This window comes from Rhinatrema bivittatum, chromosome 1 (assembly GCF_901001135.1).
Source record: "Rhinatrema bivittatum chromosome 1, aRhiBiv1.1, whole genome shotgun sequence".
NCBI lineage: Eukaryota > Metazoa > Chordata > Amphibia > Gymnophiona > Rhinatrematidae > Rhinatrema > Rhinatrema bivittatum.
In genome coordinates this window covers 359724474-359746830 of record NC_042615.1, presented here as the reverse complement: position 1 = coordinate 359746830, position 22357 = coordinate 359724474, and the positions used below count along the sequence as shown (strand labels likewise).

The following is a 22357-nucleotide window of genomic DNA, read 5'->3' as shown; positions in this document are numbered from 1 at the left end:
CTCCAATGAAATATTTGATCCTGAAGAAGGCTTGTTTTTTTCCATTGCCTCACTCTTGTTTTCTTAAAAAAAAAAAACAAAACAATCCACAGGTGTTCTGTCTGATCCCTCCCCTCAGCAGCTTAGGAGTACATCTTCATTTGAAGATATGTCTTATCCTACATTTGTGCAGAATTTGGCTAATGAAATTCCTTTTAGATTGCAGGCTGCTCTTGAAAGTCCTGAAGCAACCTGTGTACTGGAACTGCCACTGCTTGCCTAGGTGCATGAATGCATTTAAGCGAACGAAAAATATCTTCTCTATGTTCTGATTCTTCCTGCAATTTGGAGAAAGCTTGCTTGGTTGCATGTATCTGGTCTTCATGAAGATGTACACAAAAATTTTGCAAATGCACCATGCACTGGTGACAATCTCTTTGGGGGAAAAGTAAAGGAAATAGTGAATATTATTAAGGATCACTGTGCTAATCTTCTTCCCATTTCAGCAGCTACAGTGGAGCAACCCATCACCTCCCGAAAGGCTCAGCCTCAAATTTATACAAGGCGATATCACTGCCCATGGGGTTTCTACATTTCCAAGAGCACACATCCATAAGGGAGGCGTGGCGGAATAGCCTAATGGCTGGAGCAGTGGACTGCAAACCAGCGAAGCCAAGGCTCAAATCCCCCTGCTGCTCCTTCCGACCTTGGGCAAGGCACTTCATCCTCCACTAGCTCAGGTACAAACTTAGGGGCCTACATTACTAAAGATTGTTTTCCCATTCTGTTCCTATGGGAAGAATGCTTAGTAAATAGGGCCCTTAGATTGTAAGGCCTTTGACGACAGGGAAACACCTACAGTACCTGAATGTAATCTACTCTGAGGTGCCAAAAGGCAGAATATAAATAAAATTTAAAAAAAAACCAAACAAACCTCTTCATACTTCAGACTGCAGAAGAGCTTTACATTTCTATTTGCAAAATAGAAATGCAGTCCCACAGAAAGTCCTGACAACTGTTGGAATCTTTTAATGCAATCAAACGGTGTCTTTCTACTTGAATCTCTGACTGCATCATTTACTGCTACAGTCAAGAAGGACTGGCCTGCATCTTCAAAGTAAGGTACAGACCCTTCAGGCCAGCGCGACAGCAGCTTCTTTAGTGCATTTGCACTTGGCCTTCCATAGAAGAAGAAATTTGCAAAGCTGCCTCCTGCTTTTCCAGCCATACCTTCACTGCTCATTACTGCCTAGAGACTGCTTCACATCAGTACAGCAGCTTTGGACAGGCACTTCGAAGCCTTTTTAATTAATTCCTTCAACTACACCCAGACGGGTTGCAATGATCTACTACTGACATGCAGAAAAATAACCCTCAGCTTGGGAGTCCCCACTTGTGTGGCCGATTTATATTGTTGTCTACAGAGAGCTCCTTTTTCAGGTAAGCAACTTCGCTCTCTCCTTTGATTCCAAGCACAGCACTTTATTTTCCCTGCATACGGGCCGGGATTGGACGCACATTTTTGATGTGCTAGCTTTACCCCTTATTCAGTAAGGGATAATAGCGCATTGAAAATGCGCATCCAACCCGCCCGAAACTAATAGCGCCCGCAAAATGCAAATGCATGTTGATGGCCCTATTAGTTATTCCTGCGTGATACAGAAAGTAAAATGTGCAGCCAAGCCGCACATTTTACTTTCAGAAATTAACGCCTACTCAAAGGCTGGCGTTAATTTCTGCCGGCACCGGGAAAGTGTACAGAAAAGCAGAAAAAACTGCTTTTCTGTAAACCCTCCGACTTAATATCATAGCGATATTAAGTCGGAGGTCCCCGAAAGTTTAAAAAAGTAAAAAAAAAAATTTTTTTAATCAGCCGGCGGGTCGGAAGACGGACGCTTAATTATGCCGGCGTCCGTTTTCCGAACCCGTGGCTGTCAGAGGGTTTGAAAACCGATGCCGGCAAAATTGAGCGTCGACTGTCAAATCCGCTGGCAGCCACCGCTCCTGTCAAAAAGGAGGCGCTAGGGACGCACTAGTGTCCCTAGCGCCTCTTTTTACCGCGGGCCCTAATTTGCATCTTCTTCCCCCCTGAATCGCACGCACAGGAGAGTGGCCTATGCGCGCGCCAGGAGAGCGGGCGCTCTCCCGCTCTCTCACGACTTTTACTGAATCGGCCCGATACTCAAGTTACAGAAAAACATATAACAGCCAGCTACCTCTTGCCTGCCCCCAAGTTTTCTGGCCTTCTCCAAAACAGGATTGGATCACGCTGGCTGTCTTGGCAACAGAGATCTCACCGAAGACCTAGAGAAGATCCTGGGGCAGGATTTCAGCTAAGCATAACGCCATCATTTCTACTCCCCCATCCAGCCAGAGTTTTAATTTTTAATATAGTTACAAGATGAGTAGCAGTGGGGAAAGGTTTGCCTCCTGCATCTGCATGCTGTCTACTTACCACTGCTAATTTTTAATCAATGGAAGTTTGAAAGGTAGTTGCATTTTTACTTCACTTTGAAGTTGCAGCCATGGACAGAAATTTGAAACCAGTCAATGGTAGTAGAATTAGAACCAGAGAAATGCTGAGTACAGACTGTAAATCAATTGAGCTACTGGAAGGATTTGTTTTTAATGTGCATTAGGGTGTGTATTATTAATGGGAAAGAAACCACAAAAAGAATATTTATTTCAGCATTTATGTGGCAACATACAACAAATTGCATGCAGGTGCAATTAATTTCTGTCTCAAGGGGCTTTCTTTAACTGAGTATCCGAGGCGATAAAAGATAAAGTGACATGTCCAAGGTTACAACAAGCAGTAGTACAATCAGGATTGGAATTAGGCCTTTGATTCCTTGCCTATTATTACTCCAGTTACTAGGTTCCCTCCCTCATCCAATCAGTTGAGTAGCACAAACTCAGTACAGTCCATGAGTGTTAGCAAATCTGATACTGCAATTAAGGCAGCACGTCATCTCAACCAATGTGAAGTTGATCACATTGAAATGTGCCGTTTAAGTAGTTATTGCTAGACTATAGCACTATGTGTAATTTAAGATTTCTGTTTTGCTTTTTGTGGCTGGTCAGTCACTTCAAACTGAATTTTAGTGGTTAATCCATCTGAAAAGTATTACATGCAGTTTTCAGCATAGAGAACATAATAAGTTGCTACATAACATGGTCAGGTTACATCAATATTGTTCAAATTATTGTATTTTAATATAACCACTCAGGTATTTGTCCCCTAAGGTGCCCCCTGAGAATCAGTTAATTACAGTGCCTTAAATCGGAGTAGATTTTCTGGCGCAAATCAGCCGACGGAAGAGTCATTTCATTTTCATTTCATTTAATAAAATTTATTAAACGCCCAATACAAAAAGGCCTGGGCGATATACATAAAAACATACATAACCGATGCGATGTGCGAACGGACATCGGTATAGAAGAGACGTTAAATAAATAAATAAATAAATAAATAATAAAAAAAAACAAACATTACACTTATAAATATCAGGTTCCATAGGAACCATACCAAATTATACCAAACAAACAGTCATGTCTTCCATGTCTTTTCTTGCTTTTTATAAGAGAGAATTTTCTAGTACTCATAGTTTTCCTGTGACCCCTGCATGGTGCAAGTTCTGCAAGAATAGATTTCTTCCACCAACCCATCACCAGTGTTAGATCACTGCTGAGGAGAGGATGTGGAAATCATCTAGAGATAAGTAACCTCGCAAAATTAGATTGATGAACACGGCTGACAGACTTGAGCAGAATCCTGAGAACTTTGTTGTATCTGTGAGAACCTAATTGCCCATAAAATTGGCACAGTTAAATCCATCCTGAAATGACAGAAAATCTGCTGATCCACAGAGAATTTCCATCAGATCAGTGCAGATTTTCCCACAATGCTTTTTTTCTTTTTAAACATAAGAAAGCCAGCATATTGTGAATAATGGGTAAATCCAAGTTAGCACATCTGTAGCCTTGGCACAGGTGAAACCTTCGCTCTCCTGCATTTTTTTGCCTTTTGTAAAGCATCTTTCATTTTTTTTTTCAATTTTCAGTCACCACCTGCATGCTGAAAGTCCCTGCAGTTAGTACAAAAGATTTTATACTTTTGAGCGATGAAAATTTGAAATTGAACTAGCTTAGGATAAAATAAGAAGCCCTTCATAAGCAGATGTGGTAATGATTTTGTTGCACGTCCCGGCCGTGCTAGACCCGCGCCCAGGCCTGCTTACCTCGCTCACGCTCCAGCGGGGCCCGGTCCAACCTCTCCCGCTGCCTGTCAGTCCCCTGTGTCCGCAATGCCGTGCGGAAGCATCCCCAGGCCCTTTGGGGCCTTCTACCTCCCAGCTCTCCTCACGATGGGGCTCGGCGTCCTCCTCGGCGTCGGGTCCGTCCCTAGGCGCGTGCGCACAGACAGTCCATGGCGTGCAGTTATGACATCACCTAGCTAGTATTTAAGCGAGGGCCTGCTCCTCAGACCCTTGCCTTGGCAATCGGGTCATCACCTCTGTGTGAGCTAATTTGCCGTTCTCGTTCCTGTGCTTGTGTTGGGTTTGTGGCATAGTGTGGATTCTTAGTTGCAGTGGTGATGACTCCTCCCACGGGGAGGGGCCCAGTGGGGAACCACAGCAATAGGCTAGACTCAGAAAGCAGACACTTGTGATGGAAAGCTTTATTGTACTGCTGTAGATAGATGATACTTGCGCAGGAGTGAATGGCACCAAAGACCAGCAAGGTGCAAGTAAGCTCAGACAGTCTCAGATGTAGATGGTCTCACTCGGATGTACTAGGTTGGTAGTGTTCCGCAGAGTGGGATAAGCTGAACCTGGAAGGTGGAATGGAGAGCTGGAGCATAGAGGTACTCACTGAAGAGTAATACAGACATCCTCCTGGAAGATGGTAAGGTGGGACCCAAGGTCTGTGGTACAGGATACCTTGAGCTAGATAGGCCCTCGAGGAGCGAGTACCTAGGAGCGCAGATGATCCTGAAAGAGAAGAGAAACCCCCGAGGAGCGGTGGTCAAAGATAGTAGTTGGAAGCGAGAGACCCCCGAAAAGCGGGTGCCCAGAGCTTCTTCAGAAGCGAGATACCCCGGAGGGTAGTGAGGAATCCAAGCAAGCAGCTTAGAAGCGGTCAGAATAGCTAAACCGAAGTTCTTGCTAACTCGTTCGTTGGGAGCTGAGCGGAGGCTTAAATACCCAGAGGTATTGACGTCATGCGGTGGGAATGCCACCAAGGTTCCCGCCATGACGTGTAGATAAGCGTAGGCAGCGTGCGCGCACACGCCCTAGGAGGCCATGGGAAGGAGCATGGCGGACGGAGACGCCCATGCTGTGTTGGAGATGCCGAGGGTTTCGGCACTGGAGGCAGCCATCTTACCCATGGAAGAGGAGAAAGGTAAAAAAGAGGTGAGGCAGAGCGGTCGCAGTGTTCCTGCATTCCTTGTTCCTGTGCTTGTTCCTATGCCTGTTCCAGTGTTCCTGCCTTGCACCTTGTTCCCGTGGTCCTTCCTGTGCTCCAGCGTTTGTCCCTGAGTTCCTTCATTCCTGAGTCCTATTCCTCATCTTGCTACCCAGGTAGTACCTTCTCGGACTGATACCCTGTACTGACCTCAGCCTGCCTTTGACCATGCTTGGACTGATACCTGGAACTGACCTGTGCTTGCCTTTGACTCCGCTTGGACTGATACCTGGAACCGACCTCTGCTCGCCCTTGACCACGCTCGAACTGATACCTGGAACTGACCCTCGCTTTGGCTGACCATTCTCGGACAGATACCCTGGCTTTGACCGTTGCGCTCCATTCGGACACTCTCTTCGCTCCTCCCGTGATCACCAAGCCTGCCTGCTTTGACACTACTCACGGTCTTCTTCGAGCTGGACCACTAGGCGCTGCCTATCCTATCCAGAGGACCTTCAATTCCTGTCTTGTTCCAGTGGTCTCTGGTACTCTCGGTTCCAGTCTAGCTCACCTGTTTACTGACAGTCACGCATCTCTTCTCTTGGTGGGCACACCTCTCCGTCATCTCTCTGGGAGACTCCCAGAGGCCTACCTAAGCCCAGGCAGCCCGGGAATCCAAGGGCTCAACCCGCGGAGCCCCCGGACCATTACTGGTGAAGTTCCTGTCAACCTCTGTCTCCTTGTGTGCCAGACCAAGGGTCCAACTCCAGCGCAACAGGTTGCCAAGGCCATGGACTCGGCGGAGTCCTCCACCTTGCAGGCTATTCCAGGCCTGGTTACAAGTATCTAACAGCAACAGCAATATCTCGAGGCATTGGCCACCTCAGTCGAAGAACTGCTATCTCAACTTGCAGAGTCCGCTATGGACAACCCTGGGACTCTTCCTAACAGCACTTCCTCTGGTTCATCGCCCTCACGAGCACTGCTGGCCCTCCCAGCTCCTCCCCGATTCATTGGGGACCCTTGTCTCTGACGAGGCTTCATTAACCAGTGTTACATGTAATTTGTGCTACAACCTTCCTTGTTTCCAGACGAAGTGACCAAGATTACGTTTATTTTCTCATGTTTGGAGGGAAAGGCCCTAGCATGGGCCTCCCCACTTTGGGAGCATTCTGATTCCTTACTCTAGCAGCTCCCACATTTCATTTCCACGTTCTGACACACCTTTGATGATCCTGGCCAACAGCCGGTCGCAGGATACCATCTCCTCCACCTCCACCAGGGCTCCCATTCCCTCACGGAGTACACCGTGGAATTCCAAACCCTGGCAACGGAATTGGGATGGCAAGAAGTCTGCCTGCGGGCACTTTATCTTGAGGGCCTGTCTTCTGCCCTAAAAGATGAACTGGCAGCCCGAGAGATTCCTGCGTCTTTGGAGGACCTCATCTCCTTGGTTGGACGGATTGGCCACTGCCTCTAGGAACATCATTGGGAAGTAAAGGTCATACGAAGAGTGACCCTGGAACCACCTCGGTCCACTGGACCCAAATCAAGGGCATTACCGGCGGTCACCCCATCACAAGAAGAACCGATGCAGATCAACCGTGGTCATCTTACTCCCGAGGAATGCCTCCGAAGAAGGAAGTCTGGTCTCTGCCTCTACTGCAGGGGTCCAGGCCACCATATCTAGCTTGTCTGGTGCGTCCGGGAAACTCTAGAGCCTAAGCCCGGCAGGGGTCTCGAGCTTGGGTACTACAGTTACAGGCCCCAACTACTGCTTCCCGTCTCCCTCTTCAGGGAGGCACGTTCATTCTCCACCACCGCCCTTGTGGATACTGGGGCCAGTGGGAATTTTATTCTCGAGGAGTTAGTCACACTGCTCCAGATTCCTATTCAACCCCTGGAGGTTCCACTGCAAATTGCCTCCATCCATGGAGAACCCTTACCAGATTGCATCACCCATCGCACCATAGCCATCTGGCTGACCGTAGGGACTCTCCATGATGAAGAGATTCCTCTCTTGGTCCTGAAACGGTCAGTACACCCCATCGTCCTCAGTCTACCCTGGCTACAAATGCACTCTCCCCACTTCGACTGGAAGTCACTTCAGCTCAATGAGTGGGGTTCCCGGTGCCAAACACACTGCTTACGGCAGGTGTCCCCGTCCGTACCTGTGTTAACCTCTACAACTCTTCCTGGACTACCTACGCCCTATGATGACTACCAAGATGTCTTCTCTAAGCAACAAGCCAACATCTTACCACTCTTCGAAAGTTTAACTGCCCTATCGAGCTATTGCCCACTACTGTGCCTCCCAAGGGGAGAACATACCCACTCTCGCTTCCCGAGACCCAGGCCATGTCCGCCTACATCAAGGAAAACCTGGCCAAAGGATTCATCAGGCCTTCCACGTCCCCAGCTGGTGCTAGATTTTTCTTTGTAAAGAAAAAGGGCAGTACCCTAAGGTCGTGTATCGACTATCGCGGTCTGAACGCCATCACCTGCAAAGACCGGTACCCACTTCCGCTCATCAGTGAGGTATTCGATCAGCTCCAAGGGGCCCGCATCTTTACCAAGTTGGACCTGCGTGGGGCCTATAATTTAGTCCGTATTCAGCCCGAAGATATATGGAAGACAGCATTTAATACGCGAGACGGACACTACGAGTACGTAGTGATGCCCTTCGGGTTATGTAACGCTCCGGCCATCTTCCAGAGAATAATGAATGAGATCTTCCGAGACCTTCTATACTCCTTCATCGTGGTCTATTTAGATGACATCTTGATCTTCTCTAAGGACCTGGAATCCCATCGCCCTCATGTCAGGATCATCCTCCGGCGGCTTAGGGACCACCATCTCTACGCCAAATTTGAAAAATGTCTTTTTGAACAGTCCAGTCTCCCAATCCTGGGCTATATCCTCTCCAACCAGGGATTCACCATTGATCCCGATAAACTCCAAGGGATTCATGACTGGCCCCAGCCTGTTGGTCTGTGGGCTCTACAAAGGTTCTTGGGATTCACGAACTACTACCGGCACTTTATCGCAGACTACTCCACACTAGCTGCACCACTTACTGCCATGACTAGGAAAGGATGCAACCTTCGGGAGTGGGAGTCCCAAAGCCCAGTCTGCATTTCAAGCTCTGAAGGAGGCCTTCCGTATTGGTCCTTGTCTCCGTCACCCAGACCCAAACCGCCCCTTCATTGTAGAAGTTGAGGCGTCCGCCATTAGCGCAGGGGCGGTCCTCAGCCAGTACTCCACGAAGGGAGCCCTAGTCCTGTGCTCCTTTTACTCCCATAAGTTTTCACCTGCGGTGCGCAAATTACACCATTGGGGACCACAGACCTTTGGCCATGAAGCTGGCTCTCCAGGAGTGGCGCCCCTGGCTTGAGGGGGCTCAACATAAGTTTACCATCTATACAGACCATAAAAGCCTAGAACATCTTAAAGAAGCCAGCTACTAAATGCACGACAGGCCCGATGGGCCCTCTTGTTCGCATGGTTCAATTTTGAGTTGTGCTACTGCCCTGCTGCAAAAAATCTCCACGCCAATGCACTCTCACGCTCGGTTGAGCCAGAGGATATTCCCGAAGGTCCATCCCACATCATTGACCCTGCCTGCATCTCCCTTGCAGCCATCACTACTCTGCCACCCGGAAAAACCTCATCGCCTCCGAGAGCGAGTATTACGCTGGCCCCATGACTTCAGATTCGCCGGCTACCCAGGTCAGACCCCGGACCCTAGAGATGCTTCGTTGCCATTATTGGTGGCCTTCCATGATTAAAGATTCACGTGATTTGATCGACTCCTGGGTGTCCATGGGGCCTTTTGCAGCCCTTACCAGCTCCCACCGGACCGTGGTCCCATTTGCCCACAGATTTCATAGTGGACCTGCCTCCTTCCAAGGGAAACACATTCATAAGGGTCATCATCGACCGTTTCTCTAAAATGGCCCATTTTGTCCCTCTACCAGGCCTACCATCAGCACCAGAACTGGCCCGACTCTTCCTGCTCCACGTCTTCTGCCTCCACAGCCTGCCTCAGGACCTTCAGTTCCTGTCTTGTTCCAGTGGTCTCCGGTACTCTCGGTTCCGGTCTAGCTCGCCTGTTTACTGTCAGCCGGTCACCTATTCTCTTGGTGGGCACACCTCTCCGTCATCTCTCCGGGAGACCCCCAGAGGCCCACCTAAGCCCAGGCAGTCCGGGAATCCAAGGGCTCCTTGGATTCCCGGAACCCCCAGACTGGTTATTGGTGAAGTTCCTGTCAGCCTCTGTCTCCTTGTGTGCTCTGCCTCCTGGCGGCAGGTGTCCTCTGGGATCCCTCAGAGGGCAGGACCAATCCTGCGCCAGGGCAAGGGTCCACCTCCAGCGCAACAGATTTGCTAATATACTGGTGTGTGGTTCAGTTGCAGAAGCAGGTAACTCCCACCATTGTTGGATTTTTGTGCTGGAAATTAAGAACATAAGATGTTGTCATACTAGGTCAGAATGAAGGTCCATCAAGCCCAGCATCCTGCTTCCAACAGTGGCCAATCCAGGTTACAAGTACCCAAACATTAAATAGATCCCATACTACTAATGCCATTAATGGCAGTGGCTATTCCCTAAGTCATCTTGATTAATAGCAGTTTATGGGCTTCTCCAGGAACTTATCCAAACCTTTTTTAAACTCAGCTATAATAACTGCCCTAGCCACATCCTCCAGCAATGACTTCCAGAGCTTAATTCTGCGTTGAGTGAAAAAGAATTTTCTCAGATTTGTTTTAAATGTGCCACTTGCTAACTTCATGGAGTGCCCCCTAATTCTTCTAATAGCTGAAAGAGTAAATAACTGATTCACATTTACCCATTCTGGACTTCTCATGATTTTAAAGATTTCTATCATATTCCCCCCTCAGCCATCTGTTCTCCAAGCTGAACAGTCCTAACCTCTTTAGCCTTTCCTCATAAGGGAGCCTTTCCATTCCCTTTAACATTTTGGTCTCCCTTCTCTGTACCTTCTCCAGTGCAACTATATCTTTTTTGAGATGCGGCAACCAGAATTGTACACAGTATTCAAGGTGTGGTCTCATCATGGAGCGATACAAATACATTATGACAATCTCCTTTCCCTTCCTAATAATTCCTAACTTTGCTTTTTTGACCGCCATAGCACACTGAGCCGACTGTTTCAATGTATTATCCACTATGAGGCCTAGATCTTTTTCCTGGATGGAACCTAACATTGTGTAACTACAGCATGGGTTATTTTTACCTATATGCATCACCTGGCACTTGTCCATGTTAAATTTCATCTGCCATTTGGATGCCCAATCTTCCAGTCTCGCAAGTTCTCCTGTAATTTATCACAGTCTGCATATGATTTAACTACTCAGAATAATTTTGTGTCATATGCAAATTCGATCACTTCACTTGCCATATCCCTTTCCAGATCATTTAAAAATATATTTAAAAAAGCACTGGTCCAAGTACAGATCCCTGAGGTACTCCACTGTTTACCTTTTTCCACCAAGAAAACTGACCATTTAATCCTACTTTCTGTTTCCTGCCTTTTAATCAGTTGATAACAACATCACTTCCTATCCCATGCCTTTTTAATTTTCATAGAAGCATCTCATGAGGGACTTTGTCAAACACATTCTGAAAATCCAAATACACTGCATCAACTGATTCATCTTTATCCACATGTTTATTAACCCCTTCAAAAAATGTTGCAGATTTGTGAGGCAATGTGTTTCTTGGGTAAATCCATGCTGGCTGAGTTCCATTAAACCATGTCTACCTATTTGTTCTGTGATTTTTTTCCTTTAGAATAGTTTCCACTATGTTTACTGGCACTGAAGTCAGGCTCTCACCGGTCTATAGTTTTCCGGATCACCCCTGGAGCCCTTTTTAAATATCAGGGCCACATTGGCCACCCTCCAGTCTTCAGGTACAATGGCTGATTTTAATTATATGTTTCAAATTTTTACTAATAGGTCTGAAATTTCATTTTTCAGTTCTTTCAGAACCATGGGGTGTATACCATCCAGTCCAGGTGATTTGCTACTCTTCAGTTTGTCTTATCTGGTCCACTACATCTTCCAGATTCAATATGATTTGGTTCAGTTCATCTGAATCATCACCCTTGTAAACCATCTCTAGAATGGGTATCTCCCCAACATCCTCATTAGTAAACATGGAAACAAAGAATTCACTTAGTCTTTCCAAGATGACCTTATCTTCCCTAAGAACCCCTTTAACCCCCTTGGTCATCTAACAGTCCAACTGACTCTCTCGCAAGTTTCCTGCTTTGGATATATTTTTTTAAGTTTTTATTTGTTTTGTATATGTGATTTATTGATCATGGGATTGTGCAGAGGTTCAAACTGTAGGTCAGAGGTCAAGGTACAATCATTTGACCAATCATAGTGCTTGATATTTTCTTTTATAAAGTTACTTAAGGATCTTAAATTGGCTTATTAGAGTTTTTACCAGTTTGTATTTACTCCACAAGGCAGTTACAATTTTTCAGTGCTTAGAGAGTAGTATAGAAAAATGACTAGATACTATAAATCCCAACTAGCTTTAAAAGGAACTGCAAGGACAAATGGTGTCCAGCCATCAGGTAGGTAGGTAGGATCCAGCAGAAGTGTTTCCTGTAGGTATCAAAGCATTGATTCACAGTTTCAAGTTCTGAGTCTGACAAAACATAGTCCAGCTGCTACATTACCTAGAAATGCTACGTCTGGTCAAAAGCTGAGAATAAAAGTGACTCCTCAGATGTGCACCTTGTCACACAACCAGGTGTATAGAGAAGGCCCCCACCTTTATTCACAGGTGTCTTTTCTATGGTTGCTAAATCTGCCTGAGGTTTCTCCTGCCCAACCAGCATAATCTGTGCCTTTCCAATGTCTAGCTAAAGCAAGTGTCTGCTGCTTCCATCACGGATCTGAGGCGGCACATGCCAGGGCCCATGTCATCCAATGAAAGCATCACATAAATTACTAAAGTGCACATGCAACAGAGAATGTTTCTCTAGTGAATGATTTCCACAGGCCAAAGGAAACTTAGCAGAGAAAAACAATCTTGTGCTGTGTGTCCAAGCTATTTGCATTGTCTCTCTTGGTTTCTGCTGCAGTGGTGGGAACGCTGTTGGATAAGGGCGATGCGTCACGGTGTTTTGTCTCTATTGTTTGCAGGTGGGAGATCTGGCATAGGCGGAGCTCCTGGCTCAGGCCCGCTATTCTCCATCCAGGATATCCTGGAGAACAGTGTCTTCTATGTCCAGAGCATCCATGAAGGTACCGAGCCCACCAGTGACGGTTTCAGCTTTTATGTGACTGATGGATCTAGCCAGTCTGAAACACATAGCATCAGCATCACCATTCAGGTACAACTGTATTTTGAAAAAGAATTATTATAAAGCACTAGCAGGGTGCACGGCCCTTGCATAAGAATATTTACATAGCTATCTGTTCCAAACCATTTAACTAAGCATGAGGGGGGTGAAATGACTGGCCCAAGGTCACACTGTGAAAGACGAGTTGAAGTATTGGCCACAAGGTCACAGCTCTGTGCTTTTACCACAGGATTACCCTGCCAGTCATATTAAAAGCCATCTTTACAAATTATCATCAGACATGAATATTTGAGTGTCTTTAATGGCATTTAATTAAACCTTGGCATGTTATAGTCCTTTACACTATTTTTTCATTTTATGGACTAGAAGATTTATCTTTTGGAAACTGCGTGAGTGGACTTTCCTAGATGCACATAGGGAAAAAAATAATCCTAACTACAGGTATGCAATGCTGGGTTCTGTACTGGGAGTCCTTACCCAGGTAAAGGACCTTGGAGGTCTTGTGGATAGTGCATTGAAATTCTCAGCTCAATGTAGAGCAGCGATCAACAAAGCAAATAAAATGAGAGAAATGATCTGAAAAGAATGGAGGAAAACAATATACTGGGTAACAAAAAAAACAGGCCACTACATATTTTACAGACATTAGTCCTGGTGTATAGATGGTGTGTGTAGTGCAAATTTAAAGAGGGGGCTACTGCCAAGATGAACATATCCCTACTTAAAGGGCAGTATCCCTCCCCTTCACTGCTCTCTGCACCCCTAATCACATCCTAAATTTCCTCTTCCGGAATCCCCCCTTTAGTTATCTGGTAATGCTTAGCAGTACTGGTAGGCTTCCCTTCTTTTAGTTTACATTGGGGGGAGAACACCAACATCAGAAACAGACCAGGGCTTCTTTGCGGCCCACTCTCAAAAATATTTTGGTATCTCTAGCATGCTTGACCTTGGACATATCAGAGCTGTGATAGGTAAGTAAAAGCTGGCGGAGTGCACGCAGCTTGCAGGGAAGCTTTCGAATCCCCAGCCTGCCAAAAAGCCAGCTTTCACCTCCAGGCAAGGATAAGAAATATGCTATTTTTTGCCATAGGACTAAAGGGTGGGGATTTGGTAAGAATGAAATAGGAGGGGTGTCGCCCAGATAGTGGCGATGCAGTTGTGCAGTCATGCACACTGGAACAAAATAGTCAAAGACTTCCTTATGCTCACAGTGAATTCCTGCCTTTTTGGTGATGCAGTACATTGGAGCATAGATCAGAGGCTGGCATTGCTTTTGGTGGAGTGCCTAAAAAATAGGCAGTATTGCCTTTGGAAATGTTATTTATTATTTATTTATTTATTTGTTTGTTTGTTTATTATTACTTATTAATGATGCTTAATATTCCACTGCTGCCATTTAAATGACCGGCGTGGAATACACCATATACAAATGAATTACGAAACAAAAAGATGTAAAGTACAACTGATAAAAATCATTTCCAATCAGCCTGCCTAAAAAATTCAGCCTTAAGTTACTTCCTCTTCCCTCAATTGGCTGGTCAATCCATTCCACATCAATGGTCCTGCAGTGGAAAAAACCTTATTATGTATTTCCTGAAACCAAAAGTTCTTAAAATTAGGTACACTTAATATTCTTGTCCTCCAGAACACAGTACCTGGGCATTAGAGTACAGCTATATCAAATCAGCTAATGGATGTCCTTCATTATAATAAGATTTATGTAGCAGCATAAGGACTTCGAAAGAAATTCTATCTGCAGCCTAGATTTACTAATCCGCAGTAAGGCAATATTGTGAGTTAAATAGCAAGTAACACATGTTAAATGCTATTTAGCAAGTGATATCATAACACTATCCCACTTGACTCCAGCATAGATTACATTCTCATACTCCTCGATATTTCTGTAGCCTTCGATACCATAGATCACAGCATTCTTTGTTCAGATCTTCAAAATATTGGCATTAATGGCCAAGTCCTTCAATGTTTCAAGTCTTTCGTGTCACATAGACCAAACAAATTAACTTCCATCCTCACCTGGTACTTCACCAACTCTGGAGTCCCCCAAGGTTCGGCCCTTTCTGCAATATTATTCAATATATATCTGTTACCACTATGTCACTTCTTATCTAGTCTCAATTTAAACTTCAAAATATACGCTGATGACATACAATTCATTCTTCCTTATAACACGTCTTGGAGTCATACCTTATCTCTAGCTACCCTCTACTTAAAAACAAAAAACAAGTGGCTATTGCACAACCTTCTTATCCCCAACGCCACAAAAACTGAAATTATATATCTATCCACTATTCCAAATTCTTCCTGCGCCCCTCCCCTGGAATTCCAATTTGAAAATTGCTCCATTCCCAGACAAACTCGCAATCTAGGTGTTATAGATTCTAAATTATCCATTTCTATCAATACTTCAGCTGTTATAAAATCCTCATTCTACAAGATTCACTTATTGAAAAAATTCAAACCCCTTCTTTTCCCAAATGATTTTCGTTCTATTCTCCAAGATTTAGCTTTGACAGGTTTAGACCATTGTAACTCTCTTTATTTAGGCCTTCCTGACTGCACCCTTCAACCTCTCCAACTGATCCAAAACTGTACAGCTTGACTTCTTAACAATATTCCACGCAAAGAACATATTACCTCAGTTTTGAAACAATTACACTGGCTACCCATTCATCAATGCATTCAATACAAATCCTTAATGATCCATTCACAACTTGTTACACAGTGCATCATCTATTTGGTTATGCTCATCTTTACCTCTCTTACAATCTCCTCGTTACTTACGCTCAACAGATAAAAACTGTCTGCTTTCCAACCGTCAAAACCGCTAGACAAGATCTAACCCGCAAACGTGCCTTTTCCGTAGCGGGCCCAGTACTCTGGAATTCTTTACACAATATTATTCGACAATATACCACCAAAAATGAATTCAAAAAACTGTAAAAACTTACCTATTCTCACTAACTCGCAAACATGATGATAAATCTTCCCCCCCAAGCCATCATTAAACGCTCTCTTCTAATTTCTTATTTTAATGCAATTGTTTTATTATTATTGTTTTTTTTGTGTTTGTATTTTTAAATGTAAATTGCTGATTTTGTATGTATTTTAAACTGTAAACCGCTTAGATCTGCCAAATAAATAAATAAATATACTTGAAGATTTCCTCCCCCTATGGAAATAAGCTGCTTTGCATATATTTGCATGCATACAGCTTCCTAATGCATGTAAAGCAGCTTATGTATAGGCAAACTTATGTTATAAAATAACAAGGCTGACTTAGAAAAATGTCAGCCCCGTTATTTTAGCGCATTTGAGGGAGTTGTATTTTCCTGAGCAAGCATTGAGATGCCAACGTGGGTTCCCAATGATGCCATGGGAAACTTAAAGGGCCAAAGTTCCTGAAAATAGCCCCCCAAATTAGTATAAAACCACCTGGGATCTTTGGAGACTCCAGCTACCCACTCCACTCCTCCTAACAAGGTAGCGCCGGGCCCCAAAAGCAAAAAAATGATATAAGGGAAAACGTGCAGCAACACCCTGCTCCCTTCCCCTACCCCTCTTCCTAAAGCCACAAAAGAGCCCCCTTTGGCTTAGCCCCCCCCCAATCACCATCCCTTCCCCACATGCCCTCATCCAAATATTGTTATATTCCTGGGGGTCTAGTGGTTCCTATCCCCCAACCAAAACAAAAATGACCCTGGTGGTCTAGGAGGGGGCTAGTGGACTAATTGCAAGGCACTAATTGCAGCATCTTAGGCAAACCAGATACAATGCGTTTCAGTAGTTCAGTTTACTTAAGACTAAAGCCTGGACCACTGTACACAAATCATTTGGAAAGAAGGGGGGGGGGAAAAAGCTGACTTTGCCACTGATGCAGTTTGAGGCTTCAATGAAAATCATTATCTGAAAGTACACCCAAATTCTTTGCTCCTGTGACAATGTGGAGAGCATAAGCTTTAAACTGCATCTCCCCTATGTCAGCACCCACCCCTTGCCTGCTCAAATAGAGTACCGCTGTTTTGGGTTTTTTTTACATTCAAGATCAACTTCGATTGACCCAACCATTTCTGCACTGTTTCCATGCAATCTTGAAACTGCTGCACAGGTAATGTTCCAGCCTCGTTAATTCGTTAACAGAATTCTAAATCATTGGCATAAATACGATACCCCTCCTTTAAAGACTGGAAAAGATGACCCAATAGGGTGCAAATAAATGTTAAAATGGAAAGAGGAAAGGAAGAACCTTGAGGCACACCTAAAACCAAGGGCCGCCAAATAGAACATCTGTCGTCTATCACAATCTACTGCTTTCTGCCTGACAAAAAATGACATAAACCAAGTCAAAACCAGCAAGGAAATTCCTGTAGATTGTAGTTGGGGCAAAAGAATATCATAACCAACAGAATCAATGGCTGAAACTACATCCAACTGGACCAGAAGCACCAAATATCCCATATCCAATTCTCGGTGCAAGTGATCCAACAAGAAAACTAACAAAGTCTCAGTCCCACAGTTCCTCCAGAAGCCTAGTTGATATTTATCTAAAATATTGTTATCTTCAACAGATACTGATCTAATTGCATATATATATATATATATACCTACTTTTCCAATATCTTAGCAAGAGTCGACAAATCAGAAATTGGGTGAAAGTTGGCTAAATCAGTGCACGGCTTATGAATATCCTTCTAAACAGGGCAAACTACCACCTCATTTAGGAGATCAGGAAACTGACCCTCTTAACAGAGGCTTGTTCACTATTTACACAATTAAACCGTACATAGTAGTACCATATTAGTGGCAATCCAAAATGGTATAGGGTCAAAAGGAGAACCAACCATTCTCATCTGAACCAGTATTTTTTAGATATCTTCCTGAGCTATCAAGCAGCCCACCCTGTGGAAATATTAGTACAATACATACTCATAGCATTAAACTGACCAGAACCTTGCCCTTGATTGTGAAGATTAGCCATTTTAACATTAAAACAATCAGCTGAGGCATTGCAGTCTACATCTGACAGATCCAATGCTGATGATTTCTTTACTAAAGAATGGATCATCCTAAACAATTCCTTAAGCTAATTTAATGACTTGTTTATAAGATTCGAATAAAAATCTTTTCTAGCATCAACAACTACAGCTCTATAAAATTTTAAACATGAGTAATATTCATCCATAGCTTCCACTGTGCTGACCTTTTGCCATTCAAATTCCAATCTTTGTAACAACTGGTATTGGTTAGTTAAGTAAATAGAATACCATAGGAATTTATTTTTCCTCATTCTCACACAAACAGGGTGTTGCGTCCGTCGGTCGCAGACGGCTGCGACCGCTCTGCCTCACCTCTCTTCTACCTTTCTCCTCCTCCATGGGGGAGATGGCTGCCTCCGGTGCTGAGTGCTGAAACCCTCGGTGTCTCTGACGCAGCATGGGCATCCCCGTCCACCATGCTCCTTCCTGTGGCCTCCTAGGGCTCACGCGCGCACGTTGCCTTCGCTTATCAATGTGTCATGGCGGGAACCTCGGGGGCGTCCCCACCGAATGACATCAATACCTCTGGGTATTTAAGCCTCCGCTCCGCTTCCATTCAACGAGTTAGCAAGGACTTCGGTTTAGCTACTCTGACCGCTTCTAAGCTGCACGCTTGGATTCCTCGCTACCCTCAGGGGTATTTCGCTCCTGCAGAAGCTCTGGGCACCCACTACTTGGGGGCCTCTCGCTTCTATCTACCCTTCGGGTTCTACTACTTAACCTAAGACAACCGCTCCTCGGGGGTCTTATCTATTTTATTTCGGGATCCCTCAGTGCTCCTAGGTACTCGCTCCTAGAGGGCCTTTCCAACCCAGGGTATCCCGCACCACAGACCTCGGGTCCTTTCCTTCAACCTGCTACCAAGGAGGATTCCTGCACTGCCTCTCTGTGAGTACCTCTACGCTCCAGCTCTCCATTTCCACCCTTCAGGTTTGGCGTATCACGCTCTGCGGAACATTACCAACCTCTGCTACATCCGGGTGAGACTATCTACATCTGAGATTGTCTGAGCTATTGGAATACTGGTGGACTGCACTGCTATCTATTTCCTATGCAAGTATCATCTACCTACAGCAGTACAATAATAGCTTTCTTCCTCAGTGTCTGCTTTCTGAGTCTAGCCTATCGCTGTGGTTCCCCATGGGGCCCCTCCCCGTGGGAGGAGTCATCGCTACTTCGACCAAGAGTCCACATCATGCCACAAACCCAACACAGGGAGGATAATTTTAAAACAAATTCATGTGCACATGTATACGCATGTATATGGGTGTGTCAAATTTATTCCTGTATTTCATAACCTGCGTGGATATGATATGTATGGGCTATAAAATGTGCACAAATGTACCCTGTAACATGTATGTGTATGTAAAAAAAAATGCGCAAATAGATATTGCACTTATTCGGATAAGTTCCAACTTATCTGGCTAAGTAGCAGCATTTCAGCTTCTTAACCAGATATGTCTTAAAAGCACCATTTATTTGGATAAGTAGCTCTGTTTGAGATTTATCAGTGTATCTTACATAGCTAGATAAGTAGCTCCTTTCAGACTTACCCGGATAAATGGCTGCAAAGCTGCTACTTAGCTAAACAAATCAGAATTTATCTGGATAACTGGCGTGCAACTGCTATGTCTGCGTATTATTATGTCTAACTTAAAAAATGTATGCATAGAGATTTTACCTACGTAATTTCCATGCGTTTATTCCCTGTAAGTCATTTTTTACACATGTAAGTCGGGAGATTTTCTAACATGCACGTGGCAGTTTTACCAATTTGTCTATCAGTTTGCCCTTCCAACTGCAGGTCATAGAGACCCTCCTGGCTCTGCAGCCTCAACTCCCCCCATTTCACCCAGACCCCCTTACCCAGTCAGTATTTCACTTTTAAGACGTTTACTATCACTTTCAGAGCAGGTGTAAATATACACGAGTAAGCTGCCAAATCTACATGCATAAGTTGCTTATAAAATTGCAAGGTACATGCGTAAATGTTGGCCCCGCCCTGGATCACACCTAGCCACCCCTTTTTTACATGCACAAATTAACTCTCAAACCCTTAATTATGTGTGTATGTTTGAGGTTTTTAAAATTAGCATATACATGAATATATGCTGCACGCGTATATGCTGATTTTTATGTGTGTAACTTTTGAAAACTCACCCTTAAGCTTTCAGGAGTCACTTGATCATAAATGGTTCTTAACCAGCCAAGCCAAAGAGATGTAAGAACATCAACTGAAGCAGTAACATAATCTGACCTAAAACCCACTTGTTCCCATTTCTCTTTAAATGGGTCTAATCTTCAGCTGTGGAGTGGGTGTGTGGGCAGGGTCCCCTCCATGAACATGCCTCCAGTACACACCGCTCAGCCTGCTCCTCTGCTCTCCTATGCCAACACCACAGATATTGTCCACACTCACAGGACGGCTGTGATAATCTTGTGCATGGATTATTTTTTTTCCCACTGATTTTCTGTCATTTTTATTTGTTATAATAAACACTGATAAATTCCTAGTAAATAAATACAATAAAAAACTGAAAATGAAGGTCCCTATATGTACACTACAGAGCAGGATGTGATGGGAATGTGTCCAATAGCTTTGCTAAATGTGAGTTATAGACACTTTTGTCATACATGATTAGTGAGAATAAACGTGGCATGTATGTACATGTGTATATGAACTTTTTAATGGGATGAACAGGTCAAAACATTCATCCTGAAGGAAGAGATAGTGACCACAAGAGGGAATTTTATTGCCTGAGGCTTTTTCAGTCACTATTCCCTTCCTCAGAATCAGTGTTTTGACCTGTTGATCACATTGGCAATTCATAGACATACAGATTTGGCTGTAACAAATTTGGGGCCGGCCCCATGACTCAGGTTACAGTTTTACAGCGCAGTAGACTCAGATAGTCTCCTGTCTGAGGGGAGCAGCATGCGTCAGATGCGGCACTGAAGTGACGCACTAGGTCCCAAGGAGGGAGGGAAAACAGCTGCCGTGTGGCAGATACTGTCAGCCGGCAAGTGCTGATGGTAGGAGTCAGAGGGTGCTGTCCGCCTGGCCGGCAAGGGCATGGAATTGTCCGGGCATGCCATTGGGGGTGGATGGTTACATAAAAAGAAGAGAAAAAGGGGTAAAAAAACCAGAAATGTAATAAAACCCAAATCGTTTGGCTTTAAGTTAGTATCAAAGAGGACTGGCCGAAAATAGTTATTGAAAAATTCTTTACAAACCTGTGAATGTTTTATTAATGTGTTGCTATCTGAAGCATAGACATAGTACATTTAGGAAGCATTTAAACATCCTGAATGGCAAGATTATCCAGTCATCTGTTTTTTGTTCTTTCATGATGTTTTGGTTGAGCACATTTTCTTTTTAGTTCCTTTGTTTTGATTTTGTGACTGGTAAAAGTGCATAAAATAAAAGGGGCTGCTGTAGATGCTGTGTGTATCTATACACACACTGTATTGTGTATTTGCCAACTGTATCTATGCCACCCTTGAGGTTTGTTTCTCCATAATGAACAGTTGCTCTGCTTTTCCACAGAGGAGGAACGACGAAGCTCCGGAGATCTCGCTGCGCCCTGTCCCCGTGCAGGACAGCTCTGGAGCGGTGATCAGGAACAGCTCTTTAGCACTCAGCGACATGGACACGCCAGATAATGAACTGGTTTTTATAGTAACTAAAAAGCCTGACCATGGTATGCTCTCTCTTATGTATATATATATATATATATATATATATATATATATATATATATACACGTGTGTGTATGTGTCTGTGATACCAGTGATTCCCAACTTTTTTCATTTTGTGGCACATCCGGCACTGGATTTGTCTTGCCACACCATCACCATCACCTTTCCTTCCCTTCCCCACCACACTTCCTGCTATCATCACTTTCCATTCCCTCCTCTCCACCCCCTTGGAATCATCACTTCCCTTCCCTCCCAGGTCCCTGCCATCAGCACCATCTTTCCTTCCATCCCACCCTCCTGTCTTCAGCAACCTCCCCCCCGCCCCCAGCATCACCATCTTCTCTTCTTTCCTGCCCCCCTGGCATCAGCGCTACCCTTCCCTTCTCCTACCACCTCGGCATCAGCATCTTTTTTTTTTATTCTCACTCCCCCTGCCATCACTGCTGTCCCCTCCTTTCCTTCCCATCCCTCTGCCCCCTCCTCCATCCTGATATCACCATCTTCCCTTCCCTCCCACCTTCTGGCACCGCTTTTTCTTCTGTCCTCATGGGATGGCAAGAGGAATCAGGTAAGCCCAGCACTCCTTACCTGCTGCCACCGCCTCCTCCCCTGCCAGCTGTCTTCTGAACTTGACCGCACTGGCCAGCAGATCTTGTTGAGACTATATTCTGATTTCTGAAGTCAGCTGCAAAGGGGGTGGCGGCGGCAGGTAAGGAACGCTGCTCACTGGCTCCTGCCGGCGGGCATCCATGATGCAGGGCAGCGAGGGGAAAGAGAGGAAGAGAGAGCAAGACGTGTTTTCCCAGCGGTGGCTGTGACCCAGTCCCCTTTTCTCTCCAGGGAGGGAGACCCAAGAGGTCATGGCTGACC

The 22357-nt window shown here is 44.8% G+C and overlaps 1 protein-coding gene across 2 annotated transcripts in view; it reads left to right on the top strand.

Annotated features, from left to right (window-relative positions):
* Positions 1 to 22357, top strand: part of FRAS1 (Fraser extracellular matrix complex subunit 1) — an 868026-nt gene that overhangs the window by 637118 nt on the left and 208551 nt on the right. For both annotated transcript variants that reach the window (XM_029600388.1, XM_029600395.1), the window contains exons 42-43: positions 12574 to 12764; positions 21336 to 21489. In XM_029600388.1, coding sequence (XP_029456248.1) covers positions 12574 to 12764; positions 21336 to 21489 — 345 coding nt within the window. The remainder of the gene's footprint in view (positions 1 to 12573; positions 12765 to 21335; positions 21490 to 22357) is intronic.